Source organism: Ylistrum balloti, unplaced genomic scaffold (assembly GCF_031769215.1).
Source record: "Ylistrum balloti isolate Yb309-2 unplaced genomic scaffold, AGI_CSIRO_Ybal_v1 Utg370222, whole genome shotgun sequence".
Taxonomy (NCBI): domain Eukaryota; kingdom Metazoa; phylum Mollusca; class Bivalvia; order Pectinida; family Pectinidae; genus Ylistrum; species Ylistrum balloti.
Window position 1 is genome coordinate 50,047 of NW_026782186.1, and position 14,414 is coordinate 64,460.

General features: G+C 36.5%; 1 protein-coding gene across 1 annotated transcript; it reads left to right on the forward strand.

Moving 5' to 3' along the window:
- The first annotated feature begins 12,236 nt into the window (after window positions 1-12,236).
- On the forward strand, window positions 12,237-13,463 carry LOC132551871 (beta-1,3-galactosyltransferase 1-like). The gene has a single exon (XM_060216014.1). It carries the CDS (start codon window positions 12,237-12,239, stop codon window positions 13,461-13,463), a length of 1,227 nt encoding a protein of 408 aa, XP_060071997.1.
- The last annotated feature ends 951 nt before the right edge of the window (window positions 13,464-14,414 follow it).

The window sequence follows — 14,414 nt, forward strand, 5'->3', positions numbered from 1 at the left end:
TACAGAAACTGGATGGATGTTACAATGTTACAGGACAGATGTTACAATGTTACAGAGACTGGACAGATGTTACAGTGTTACAGACTGGACACATGTTACAAAGATACACAGACTGGACAGACGGGACAGAGGTTACAATGTTACAGGACAGATGTTACAGTGTTACAGAGACTGGACAGATGTTACAATGTTACAGGACAGATGATACAGTGTTACAGAGACTGGACAGATATTATAATGTTACAGAGACTGGACAGATGACAGATGTTACAATGTTACAGAGACTGGACATATTTTACAGTGTTACAGTGACTGGACAGATGTTACAATGTTATAGAGACTGGACAGACTGGACAGATGTTACAATGCTACAGGACAGATGTTACAATGTTACAGAGACTGGACAGATGTTACAATTTCACAGGGACTGGATAGATGTTACAATGTTACAGGACAGATGTTACATTGTTACAAGACAGATGTTACAATGTTACAGAGACTGGACAGACTTGACAGATGTTACAATGTTACAGAGACTGGACAGATGTTACAGTGTTACAGAGACAGGACAGATGTTATACAATGATACAGACACTGGACATATTTAACAGTGATACAGTGACTGGACAGATGTTACAGTGTTATAGTGACTGGACAGATGTTACAATGTTACATAGACTGGACAGACTGGACATATGTTACAATGTTACAGGACAGATGTTACAGTGTTACAGAGACTGGACAGATGTTACAATATTACAGGACAGATGTTACAATGTTACAGAGACTGGACAGATGTTACAATGTTACAGAGACTGGACAGATGTTACAATGTAACAGGACAGATGTTACAGTGTTACAGAGACTGGACAGATGTTACAATGTTACAGGACAGATGTTACAGTGTTACAGAGACTGGACAGTGTTACAGAGACTGGACAGATGTTACAGTGTTACAGAGACTGGACAGATTTTACAGTGTTACAGTGACTGGACAGATGTTACAATGTTATAGAGACTGGACAGACTGGACAGATGTTACAATGTTACAGGACAGATGTTACAATGTTACAGGACAGATGTTACAATGTTACAGAAACTGGATGGATGTTACAATGTTACTGGACAGATGTTACACTGTTACAATGTTACAGGACAGATGTTACATTGTTACAGGGACTGGACCGATGCTACAATGTTACAAAGACTGGACAAATGTTACAATGTTACAGGACAGATGTTACAATGTTACAGAGACTGGACAGATGTTACAATGTTGAAGGACAGATGTTACAATGTTACAAGACAGATGTTAGAGTGTTACAGAGACTGGACAGATGTTACAATGTTACAGGACAGATGTTACAGTGTTACAGAGTTACAGAGACTGGACAGATGTTACAATATAACTGGACAGATGTTACAGTGTTACAGGACAGATGTTAGAGTGTTACAGAGACTGGACAGATATTACAGTGTTACAGAGACTGGACAGACTGGACAGATGTTACAATGTTACAGAGACTGGACAGATGTTACAGTGTTACAGGACAGATGTTACAGTGTTACAGGGACTGGACATATGTTACAGTGTTACAGAGACTGGACAGATGTTACAATGTAACAAGACAGATGTTACAATGTTATAGAGACTGAACAGATGTTACAGTGTTACAGATCAGATGTTACAATGTTACAGAGACTGGACAGATGTTACAGTGTTACAGAGACTGGACAGATGTTACAATGTTACAGTACAGATGTTACAGAGACTGGACAGATGTTACAATGTTACAGGACAGATGTTACAGAGACTGGACAGATGTTACAGTGTTACAGATCAGATGTTACAATCTTACAGAGACTGGACAGATGTTACAGTGTTACAGAGACTGGACAGATGTTACAATGTTACAGGACAGATGTTACAGTGTTACAGGACAGATGTTACAATGTTACAGGGACTAGACAGATGTTACAGTGTTACAGGACAGATGTTACAGTGTTACAGGGACTGGACAGATGTTACAGTGTTACAGAGACTGGACAGATGTTACAATGTAACAGGACAGATGTTACAGTGTTATAGAGACTGAACACATGTTACAGTGTTACAGATCAGATGTTACAATGTTACAGAGACTGGACAGATGTTACAGTGTTACAGAGACTAGACAAATGTTACAGTGTTACAGAGACTGGACAGATGTTACAATGTTACAGGACAGATGTTACAATGTTACAGAGACTGGACAGATGTTACAATGTTACAGGACAGATGTTACAGTGTTACAGAGACTGGACAGATGTTACAGTGTTACAGAGACTTGACAGATTTTACAGTGTTACAGTGACTGGACAGATGTTACAATGTTATAGAGACTGGACAGACTGGACAGATGTTACAGTGTTACAGGGACTGGACAGATATTACAATGTTACAGGACAGATGTTACAATGTTACAGGACATATGTTACAGTGTTACAGAGACTGGACAGATGTTACAATGATACACAGATTGGACAGATGTTACAATGTTACAGGACAGATGTTACAACATTACAGGACAGATGTTACAGTGTTAGAGTGACTGGACAGATGTTACAATGTTATAGAGACTGGACAGACTGGACAGATGTTACAGTGTTACAGGGACTGGACAGATATTACAATGTTAAAGGACAGATGTTACAATGTTACAGGACAGATATTACAATCTTACAGGACAGATGTTACAATGTTACAGGACATATGTTACAGTGTTACAGAGACTGGACAGATGTTACAATGATACACAGACTGGACAGATGTTACAATGTTACAGGACAGATGTTACAACATTACAGGACAGATGTTACAATGTTACAGAGACTGGACAGATGTTACAATGTTACAGGACAGATGTTACAATGTTACAGAGACTGGACAGATATTACAATGTTACAGGACAGATGTTACAATGTTACAGGACAGATGTTACAATCTAACAGGACAGATGTTACAGTGTTATAGAGACTGGACAGATGTTACAATGTTACTGGACAGATGTTACAGTGTTACAGAGACTGGACAGATGTTACAATGTTACAGGACAGATGTTACAATGTTACAGAGACTGGACAGATGTTACAATGTTACAGAGACTGGACAGATGTTACAATGTTACAGGGACTGGACAGATGTTACAATGTTACAGGGTCTGGACAGACTTGACAGATGTTACAATGTTACAGAGACTGGACAGATGTTACAATTTCACAGGGACTCGACAGATGTTACACTGTTAAAATGTTACAGGACAGATGTTACAATGTTACAGAGACTGGACAGATGTTACAATTTCACAGGGACTGGACAGATGTTACACTGTTACAATGTTACAGGACAGATGTTACAATGTTACAGGGACTGGACCGATGCTACAATGTTACAAAGACTGGACAAATGTTACAATGTTACAGGACAGATGTTACAATGTTACATAGACTGGACAGATGTTACAATGTTGAAGGACAGATGTTACAATGTTACAGGACAGATGTAAGAGTGTTACAGAGACTGGACAGATGTTACAATGTTACAGGACTGATGTTACAGTGTTACAGAGACTGGACAGATGTTACAATGTTATTGTGACTGGACAGATGTTACAGTGTTACAGGACAGATGTTATAGTATTACAGAGACTGGACAGATGTTACAATATAACTGGACAGATGCTACAGTGTTACAGAGACTGGACAGATGTTACAGTGTTACAGAGACTGGACAGATATTACAGTGTTACAGAGACTGGACAGACTCGACAGATGTTACAATGTTACAGAGACTGGACAGATGTTACAGTGTTACAGGACAGATGTTACAGTGTTACAGGGACTGGACATATGTTACAGTGTTACAGAGACTGGACAGATGTTACAATGTAACAAGACAGATGTTACAATGTTAGAGAGACTGAACAGATGTTACAGTGTTACAGATCAGATGTTACAATGTTACAGAGACTGGACAGATGTTACAATGTTACAGTACAGATGTTACAGAGACTGGACAGATGTTACAGAGACTGGACAGATGTTACAGTGTTACAGATCAGATGTTACAATCTTACAGAGACTGGACAGATGTTACCGTGTTACAGAGACTAGACAGATGTTACAATGTTACAGGACAGATGTTACAGAGACTGGACAGATGTTACAATGTTACAGGACAGATGTTACAGAGACTGGACAGATGTTATAGTGTTACAGACACTGGACAGATCTTACAGTGTTACAGAGACTGGACAGACTGGACAGATGTTACAATGTTATAGGGACTGGACAGATGTTACAGTGTTACAGGACATATGTTACAGTGTTACAGAGACTGGACAGATGTTACAATGTAACTGGACAGATGTTACAGTGTTACAGAGACTGGACAGATGTTACAGTGTTACAGAGACTGGACAGATATTACAGTGTTACAGAGACTGGACAGACTGGACAGATGTTACAATGTTACAGGGACTAGACAGATGTTACAGTGTTACAGAGACTGGACAGATGTTACAATGTTACAGAACAGATGTTACAATGTTACAGAGACTGGACAAATGTTACAATGTTACAGGACAGATGTTTCAGTGTTACAGAGACTGGACAGATATTACAATGTTACAGGACAGATGTTACAATGTTACAGAGACTGGACAGATGTTACAATGTTACAGGACAGATGCTACAGTGTTACAGAGACTGGACAGATGTTACAATGTTACAGAGACTTGACAGATTTTACAGTGTTACAATGACTGGACAGATGTTACAATGTTTTAGAGACTGGACAGACTTGACAGATTTTACAGTGTTACAGGGACTGGACAGATATTACAATGTTACAGGACAGATGTTACAATGTTACAGGACAGATATTACAATCTTACAGGACAGATGTTACAATGTTACAGGACATATGTTACAGTGTTACAGAGACTGGACAGATGTTACAATGATACAGAGACTGGACAGATATTACAATGTTACAGGACAGATGTTACAACATTACAGGACAGATGTTACATGTTACAGAGACTGGACAGATGTTACAATGTTACAGGACGGATGTTACAATGTTACAGAGACTGTACAGATGTTACAATGTTACAGGACAATTGTTACAATGTTACAGGACAATTGTTACAATGTTACATGACAGATGTTACAATGTAACAGGACAGATGTTACAGTGTTACAGAGACTGGACAGATGTTACAATGTTACAGAGACTGGACAGATGTTACAATGTTACAGGACAGATGTTACAGAGACTGGACAGATGTTACAGTGTTACAGACACTGGACAGATCTTACAGTGTTACAGAGACTGGACAGACTGGACAGATGTTACAATGTTATAGGGACTGGACAGATGTTACAGTGTTACAGAGGCTGGACAGATGTTACAATGTAACTGGACAGATGTTACAGTGTTACAGAGACTGGACAGATGTTACAGTGTTACAGAGACTGGACAGATATTACAGTGTTACAGAGACTGGACAGACTGGACAGATGTTACAATGTTACAGGGACTAGACAGATTTTACAGTGTTACAGGACAGATGTTACAGTGTTACAGGGACTGGACATATGTTACAGTGTTATAGAGACTGGACAGATGTTACAATGTAACAGGACAGATGTTACAGTGTTATAGAGACTGAACACATGTTACAGTGTTACAGATCAGATGTTACAATGTTACGGAGACTGGACAGATGTTACAGTGTTACAGAGACTGGACAGATGTTACAATGTTACAGGACAGATGTTACAGTGTTACAGAGACTGAACACATGTTACAGTGTTACAGATCAGATGTTACAATGTTACAGAGACTGGACAGCTGTTACAATGATACAGAGACTGGACAGATGTTACAATTTCACACAGAGTGGACAGATGTTACAATGTTTCTTTGTGTTATGGGGACTGGACAGATGTTACACTGTTACAATGTTACAGGACAGATATTACAATGTTACAGGGACTGGACAGATGTTACAATGTTACAGAGACTGGACAGATGTTACAATGTTACAGGACAGATGTTACAATGTTACAGGGACTGGACAGATGTTACAATGTTACGTGAATCATAAATTCAGCCTATATAAACAGTTTGACTGATAATCAAGAATTAAATCACCAGTTCTCAAGTCACGATGTAGTTCCAATTCGGCCACAGGTAACACATGTTGTCTCCGGATAAATTGCACTGCACGTGTCACCAGGAAAATGTTCATCAGTTTACAACTAAATTTTTTTCTGTTTCATACCAAATTGCATTGGAAATGCATGTACATGGTTGCTATAACAACAGGATTCCTACTGATTTATGGTTTTCCTTTATCTGGGATGTTCAATCAGAATCATGTTGTTTGTTAACTTAGAGTTGATCCATTCGGGGTATAAACTGTAAACACCTACCAAGAGCAGTGCTCCACTGTTGGGTTGTATTCAACATAAGAAATGGGAGATTTTTTAGTGTGCAGTTTTGAAGCAGACAGTCTTGTCTATGTTCCTGCAAAATAATGGATTATTATATAACCTTCCAGTGATATAAGTTTGAAACTTTTCACCCTGACCTTTAATATTGTGACATATTCCAGAAAAAGTTAATTTTTTTCTTGACCTCTGACCTCGTCTTGTCTTGATGAAATATCCTTCTTCATTTCCCTTATTGGGTCCAATCCCTCTGTCCCAAGGGAGATAATCTCAGATATGCAGAGCATCAAGGGATAGTTATGAAAATCAATGTGTGGAGAGATCTCAAAGCAATGGCAGGAGAGAATTGAGACTTTTCTTTAGAATTAGTATAAATTAAAAAAAGGAAATGAAACAAGCAATAGACTACAATAAGATACATTTATCTTGGAGGTGTTTTCAACAATACATCATCTAGCTCTGTATTCAATGGAAATTGTATCAGAAAAATTATAATGGTTTGATTAAAAGCTTAACATAATTATTTGCCAATTATAAACTCATATAATGGTTAACCTTTAGAATTCTTAGGACTTTCTGTTGATCACCAGAGTATATAAGTGTGATGTTTTGACTCTGATTAATTCTGATACTTGTCAATATTATCTTTGTCAATGGTATGCATGCATTTCAATCTGTTATATTGTATGATGAAACATTATAAGTGAACTTCAATTAATGTAATTGAATTAGATCTTGTGTTACCATGTTGAGTAGCATGGAGGTCTTACCAACCATAATATATGTACTTGTACACTTGCCCGGGGAAAAGTCATTTGTGACAAGTAGGCTTAGATGAGCCTGTGCTAAAATTTACACAACACGACAAATATAAATTCGTTTTGAGTTTTGAGTATGTAATTGTTCCTTGCCGGTGAATTTTGATCATTACCAGTTGTACGTAAGAAATTATTGTAACCACGTGACCTATCACGTGACCTCTATTTATCTTAATTAAACAATAAGTTCATGAAAGATCAATTTTTAAAAACATAGAAGAAACAATGGTGGACATTGTGATCTCTTGTAACTATATGGAACAGAAATGATGAATTGCCATAATTAAATTTTAATAAAAGGACATTACTTTCAAATGTCATTCCAACGTTTATAAAAATTAATGTTAGATTAAGGTTCGAAATAAGACGTGATATAAGAGATATAACGTTTGCTGTCAAATTAACATTGAAAATATTCATCATCAGAATAACGTTGTAATTTGATATAATTTAAAAACGTTAAATTTTTAAATATTATTCTGATGTTAAATTTAACATTAAAAATTCATAACGGTATTTTAACGTTAGAATTTATTGTTGAAAAAATAACTTTATATTAACGTGGAAAGACGTTAAAATAACGGTTTTTTTTTTGAACGTTGAAATAATGTCTGTAACATAGATTAGTCGCGGTGTGTCATCATTGAAATAATGTCTGTAACATAAATTAGTCGCGGTGTGTCATCATTGAAATAATGTCTGTAACATAGATTAGTCGCGGTGTGTCATCATTGAAATAATGTCTGTAACACAGATTAGTCGCGGTGTGTCATCATTGGAATAATGTCTGTAACACAGATTAGTCGCGGTGTGTCATCATTGAAATAATGTCTGTAACATAGATTAGTCGCGGTGTGTCATCATTGGAATAATGAAAACTTGTTTGACCGGCACAAGCCCTTTATACTCTGGAATGCTGGAACACGTTTCGAAAGAAGGCTTGGAAACAAATCTCAACTACTTCTTTAGTAACACAGACAAACATATATCGTTATCAGTTGCGGCATCTCCGAAGCATTTGGGAAACGGATTTTTTTTCTTTTTTTAATTTCAATAAAAATCATTCTTTTAACTTGCATTGTCATCCTTAAGCCGTCTTTATCACTAACCCTCCACCTCGCGGGTTCGAGGCCTAAGTGGAGTAGTCGCTAGGAACTGACTGCACGTCGGTGTTTTTTCTCCAGAACATCATACTTTCCTCCAATATCCAAACCTGGCACGTCCTTCAATAATCCTTGCTGTAAATAGTGTTATTTCCTCTAATTCCCTCATAGTAAAAAGGGCCGTAAAAAGGAACATAATAACTGTTCAAACACTGTTGAAACACACGCGTAAATACACACGTGTAACAATTTAACTCACTTTAATACAAGCTAACAACGTTTACCATATGATCACTAGGCGATTTAAATTAATCTGAAATTATCACAAAAATTGTAATACTCCAATGTAATCACTGTTGAAATATACTGAAGTATGAAATGCGTTTCGAAATCGTTAAACTACAATTGACCAAATGTTGAAAAAAAACACAATGTGACGGTTGTTGTGGAACTCTTATAATGGAGCAATATCATTTATTTCTAAGTCCCTGAGTCAAAATGCTGATGAATGATCTTAGGTAACGTGACTAATGTGAGACGTTTTTACACGTTCCAGATATTCCCGGACTTTTTTTCTCGTGACAAAGCAATATGTTTATTAGCTTACCGCTGTGCCTGTTCGGTCCAGTACAGTAAATACACACACAATGATTCAAAGCACTGTTATCGTTATCGAACATCGGCAGGGGTATTTTCATGTAATCGGAGAGATTGTTGAATTGTGATAAAACAAAGAAAAATATCTGATAATAATACAATATGATGAGTACAAAAGGACCTGTTTAGTCTTGGAATTCAACGTTGTTTTTTAAACATATATAACATCCAATTCTACACCTATAAAACAGACCCATTAACCCCCTCACACAGTATTGGGCGTGTTTTAAAAACGACATAATCGAAGTATATAGTATTTGCTGATATTTAACAAGATAAAAAGGACAGTATTGAATTTATCGTGTTGAATATAGGTACATATCACTGAAATATATATAATAGGGCGAGCATTGTCTACAGAGCGCCCTTTAGAGGGGTCCTTTAGGATCAATATGATATTCATGAAGTCAGAAGTTCGACAAAAATATCAAAATATTGTATCTATCGTTTGTTATTCTGTTTCTCATACCAAGTAAAATGTCTATAATACTTGATATATAGCCATCTTGCTTCGATTATTTTATGTTTTTATTGTTGAACGGTCGCGATACTTATGTCATTGTGAAATATTCTATTTTTAGTGCAATATGAAGTTGGACGCATTTGGTGTTCGTCTGGCTCTCATTGAGTAGCGTGACATGATTGATCAGTATTTACATAGCGGGTGTCACCGGTGAAACAGAAGACGCTTTTACCCCCGTAATACCTGGTCTTATTCTCCTTGTAATATTCAGGCGTTTTTGTTTATATCTTTACTTCTTGTTTTGCTCTGATTTCACCGACATTGAGCTTGACATGTTGTCTCTCTTTTATATATATAGATTACACAGACAAAACCTAATTATAAGAGTGATTTTACTAACAATATGTTTGGTTTTAAAGTGTTCATATATGATCTTGTAAACGTATGATTTGGTTCAATATAGTTGTATTTGTAAGACAAGACAGACGTGGAGTGAAGTGTGAAAGTTTACAGCTGAATTTCTAAAGAAAATATTGTTATTGTACAAAAGATAAACACGTTTAAATACACATTTAGATTTAGATAGAGTCAAACAATGAATTAAACTGCACCATATAGCTATTTCGTCCTTCTAGTCCTTCTAGGACACATTAGTGATTAAACATAGGAGGGGAATGAAGAAAATTCAAAGTGATCGAAAGAAATACCCAAATATAGATTGGAAATAGTACTATCCCCATAATTATAACAACAAATCGTAATTTTCATATATCTGATGTATCTCAGTGCTCACTTATATGCAATGGAAGAATCAATAATCTGGTGAACATGTATGAAAGTCGTACGATGTAGTTTAACACTAGACACTGTTGTATCTATAATGAAATCTGTATCGATAAAGGTGTTATTTGCTTGTCTGTCTTTTGTACAATCCAACCTTAAAATATTGCCTTCCGTATTCCATTAAATGGCTATAGATGTAAATTCATATTGGTTTTGCTGTGATGTAGTTCATATCTTAATATTTCTGAAACAAGATTTTAAATGTGACATAAACGTTTAATTAAATCATACTTGTCAGGAAATTTTAAAACGTATAAAGGAAATAGCAACGACAGATCTACAGCATAACTTCTAAACGACCGAGACTTGATGAAGGCGTTTATCCTATCAAAAGATAAACCATTCGATTTACTGGGGGAAAATTCATAATGATATATACAGTTGACAATGAGAATATGTAATTGAGTTTTTGTCATGTTTTATTGAGAAGATACAGTACTACTGTTACAAAACATTCATATGATTTAAAGTGAAACGTGGTAATTACTTTTCTTATCTCTGTTTTGCAGGTGAGTGATGAAATAGACTGACATCCCGCCTGATGAAGAGCCGTGTGTTGTAACAGAGGACGTGTTGTGTTGATTATCGACCATTTAACCTGTACACTTCTTTTAATGTCCATTGCCACATTGATTGGTAAACTCGACCGGTGAACATATACTATTATAACCTAACACAGCCCAGCTGTTGGGAAACTCGACCGGTGAACTTATACTATTATAACCTAACACAGCCCAGTTGTTGGGAAACTCGACCGGTGAACATATACTATTATAACCTAACACAGCCCAGTTGTTAGTGTAAACCCGGATCGGAGCATCACATATAAAGGTAATTGATTTCATATATATAATATACGCCACGCAAGCTTTACAAAGTCTGACCGAATTAATGACAATTCATACGACTACTGGTTTTTAGATTGATTTCCATTCACTGGCCGTGTAAGGGTTCATTAGGGCATATCAAGGTATATCATCAGACTGGCTTTTCTATCAATAATTCCATGTTGAATCAGCCTGGTTCTGATACATCAACCCGTTGGAATATACAGTTTGTATGACTTAAGTCAGTGTGTTTTACAGTACCAGGCTTTAAGGTACCGGATATTTGGATATTTTGTATCGGAACAAACAGACTTTATAATACCCGGATTATATCTTTAGTTCTAGAAACAGATTTTACAATACCCGGATTATATCTTTAGTTTTAGAAACAGACTTTACAATACCCGGATTATATCTTTAGTTCTAGAAACAGACTTTACAATACCCGGATTATATCTTTAGTTCTAGAAACAGATTTTACAATACCCGGATTATATCTTTAGCTTGGAAACAGGTTACAATACCCGGAGAAACAGATTTTACAATACCCGGATTATATCTTTAGTTTTAGAAACAGACTTTACAATACCCGGATTATATCTTTAGTTCTAGAAACAGACTTTACAATACCCGGATTATATCTTTAGTTCTAGAAACAGACTTTACAATACCCGGATTATATCTTTAGTTTTAGAAACAGACTTTACAATACCCGGATTATATCTTTAGTTCTAGAAACAGACTTTACAATACCCGGATTATACCTTTAGTTCTGGAAACAGGCTTTACAATACCCGGATTATATCTTTAGTTCTGGAAACAGACTTTACAATACCCGAAATAATTATCACAATAAACGGAAGCTTATCACTCCTGGATGATATACCGAATCAAAACATTCAGCAAGTGTTACAGTGTGCCTTGAAGACATTGTGGTACCGTTAATGAGATTCGTTGCTAGGATAAACACAGAGAGTTTTCGAGATCAGAGAAATCTTAGTGGAGATTGTGTTCCAGACCGAAGACCATGCCTTGTTTTACTGCATGTTCTGTTGCGGTAATGAATGATCACAAGGGAAGCCGAGTGTGTTCCACTAAAGGTCTGTTATACGCCTTCGCTGGTCTCTGTATCGTCATGTTTGCTAGTGTTTTTGTTTACTGGTATCATGTTAATGAGCTTTTCAGTCTTTCCATAAAACTCACAGACAATGTTAAGGAGTTCTATGAAAAAGACGCTAAATCATTTCTGGAAGTTCTCAAAATGTCTGGATTTGATAACGAACATAATTCATCTTGGAAAGCATCAAATGAAGGAAAATTTATTTCTAAGAACGCTGATAAAACGACGTCGGTGCCATCGAAACCACAGCAGTTGCCGACTAAAGCGAAACCAAAGCCAGCAGGGGATCGTCCTGATAAGTGTGAGACGTGTTTTAAACATGACTTTAATTACGTATTAGACAATGAGCAAATCTGCGCAAGAAACGACAAATCCCCCGAAATAGACCTCGTCATTTTGATATTTACAGTCCACAACAACAGACTCCAAAGAGAAACGATTCGTAAAACATGGCTGACATATGCTAAGAATAACTCGGAGACTTCGAACATTCGGTATGCTTTTCTCCTTGGAGCTCCTGCTGATTCAAAAATGGATAAAATTGTGAAAGAGGAATTTGACATATTTAGAGATATTCTTCAGGAGGATTTTATAGATGCTTACTCGAATTTAACTTACAAGACTATGATGGCCTACAAATGGGCGAGCACCAAGTGCAAAGAAGCCAAATTTGTGATGAAAACTGATGATGATATGTATGTTAATATCCCAAATATTCTTACAACAGCGAAAAGTCATAAAGAAAAGTTACAGACTAATGTTGGAGGGGCTTGTCATCAAATGGCTAAACCGATCCGAGATCATCGCTCAAAATGGTATGCGTCAAAGAAAAGCTTTCCCGGAAGTACTTATCCGGGATTTTGTTCCGGTACCGGATACGTTACTAGTATGAACGTAGCTTCAAAAGTGTTTGAGGTATCACAGCACGTGCCATTTTTCCACTTGGAGGATGTGTATGTTGCTCTTTGTATTAAAAAACTTGGATATAAATTATTAGCTATTCCAGGATTCAATTCGGGGAAAGTTAAGCCAGATCCCTGTACATACCGTGGCAGCACCATGAAAACCTCACATTATGTCTCTCCCGACCTGATGGAGAAAATGTGGTTCGGAAAGTGTGAAAAAAAGGGATAAATTCAATTCGAAACATCTAGTAAAAGTTGTTGACCTAGACAATGTAAAGCAATAATATGGTGATATGAGTCCGCTCGAAGAAGGCCGTTATTTATTACATTAGAAGCTTACATTTTACACCTTATGTTTTTATACTGTTTAATCCGTGTTAAGGTAGACTTTTTTGGGGTTTTTTTCTTTTTTTTTTTTTTTTTTGTTTGGTTTTTTTTTACCTTTGAGTTTTGGGATATAATTTACATAGCCATTACAAACAACGATTTTGGAATAAGATATTTCGCTAGCTCGTCAAAGTTTATACTTGCCAGAAAACCATTGTCATTCACATTGACTATAAATGATATAGCTAGATAATTCAATGCTTATAGACACATTCCCTACGCATTTGTATTTTTTTGTTTTTTTGCTAGCCCTCAAACATTTTAGTTCCGGAAAGAATTTTCTCAGCAATATTGAAAATAGTATGTGAATTATTTTTATATTATATAACACATTCTTATATTGATAATTATTGAAGTAAAAAACAAATGAAATTAAGAAGACAATTGATAGATGCCTTCAGGACAAACACTGGTAGAGTGACAGAAATCTAGTTCCTTCAGGAAAAACACTATGGTAGAGTGACAGAAATCTAGTTCCTTTAGGACAAACACTGGTGGAGTGACAGAAATCTAGTTCCTTTAGGACAAACACTGGTGGAGTGACAGAAATCTAGTTCCTTTAGGACAAACATTGGTGGAGTGACAGAAATCTAGTTCCTTTAGGACAAACACACTGGTGGAGTGACAGAAATCTAGTTCCGTCAGGAAAAACACTGGTGGAGTGACAGAAATCTAGTTCCTTCAGGACAAACACTGGTGGAGTGACAGAAATCTAGTTCCGTCAGGAAAAACACTGGTGGAGTGACAGAAATCTAGTTCCGTCAGGAAAAACACTGGTGGAGTGACAGAAATC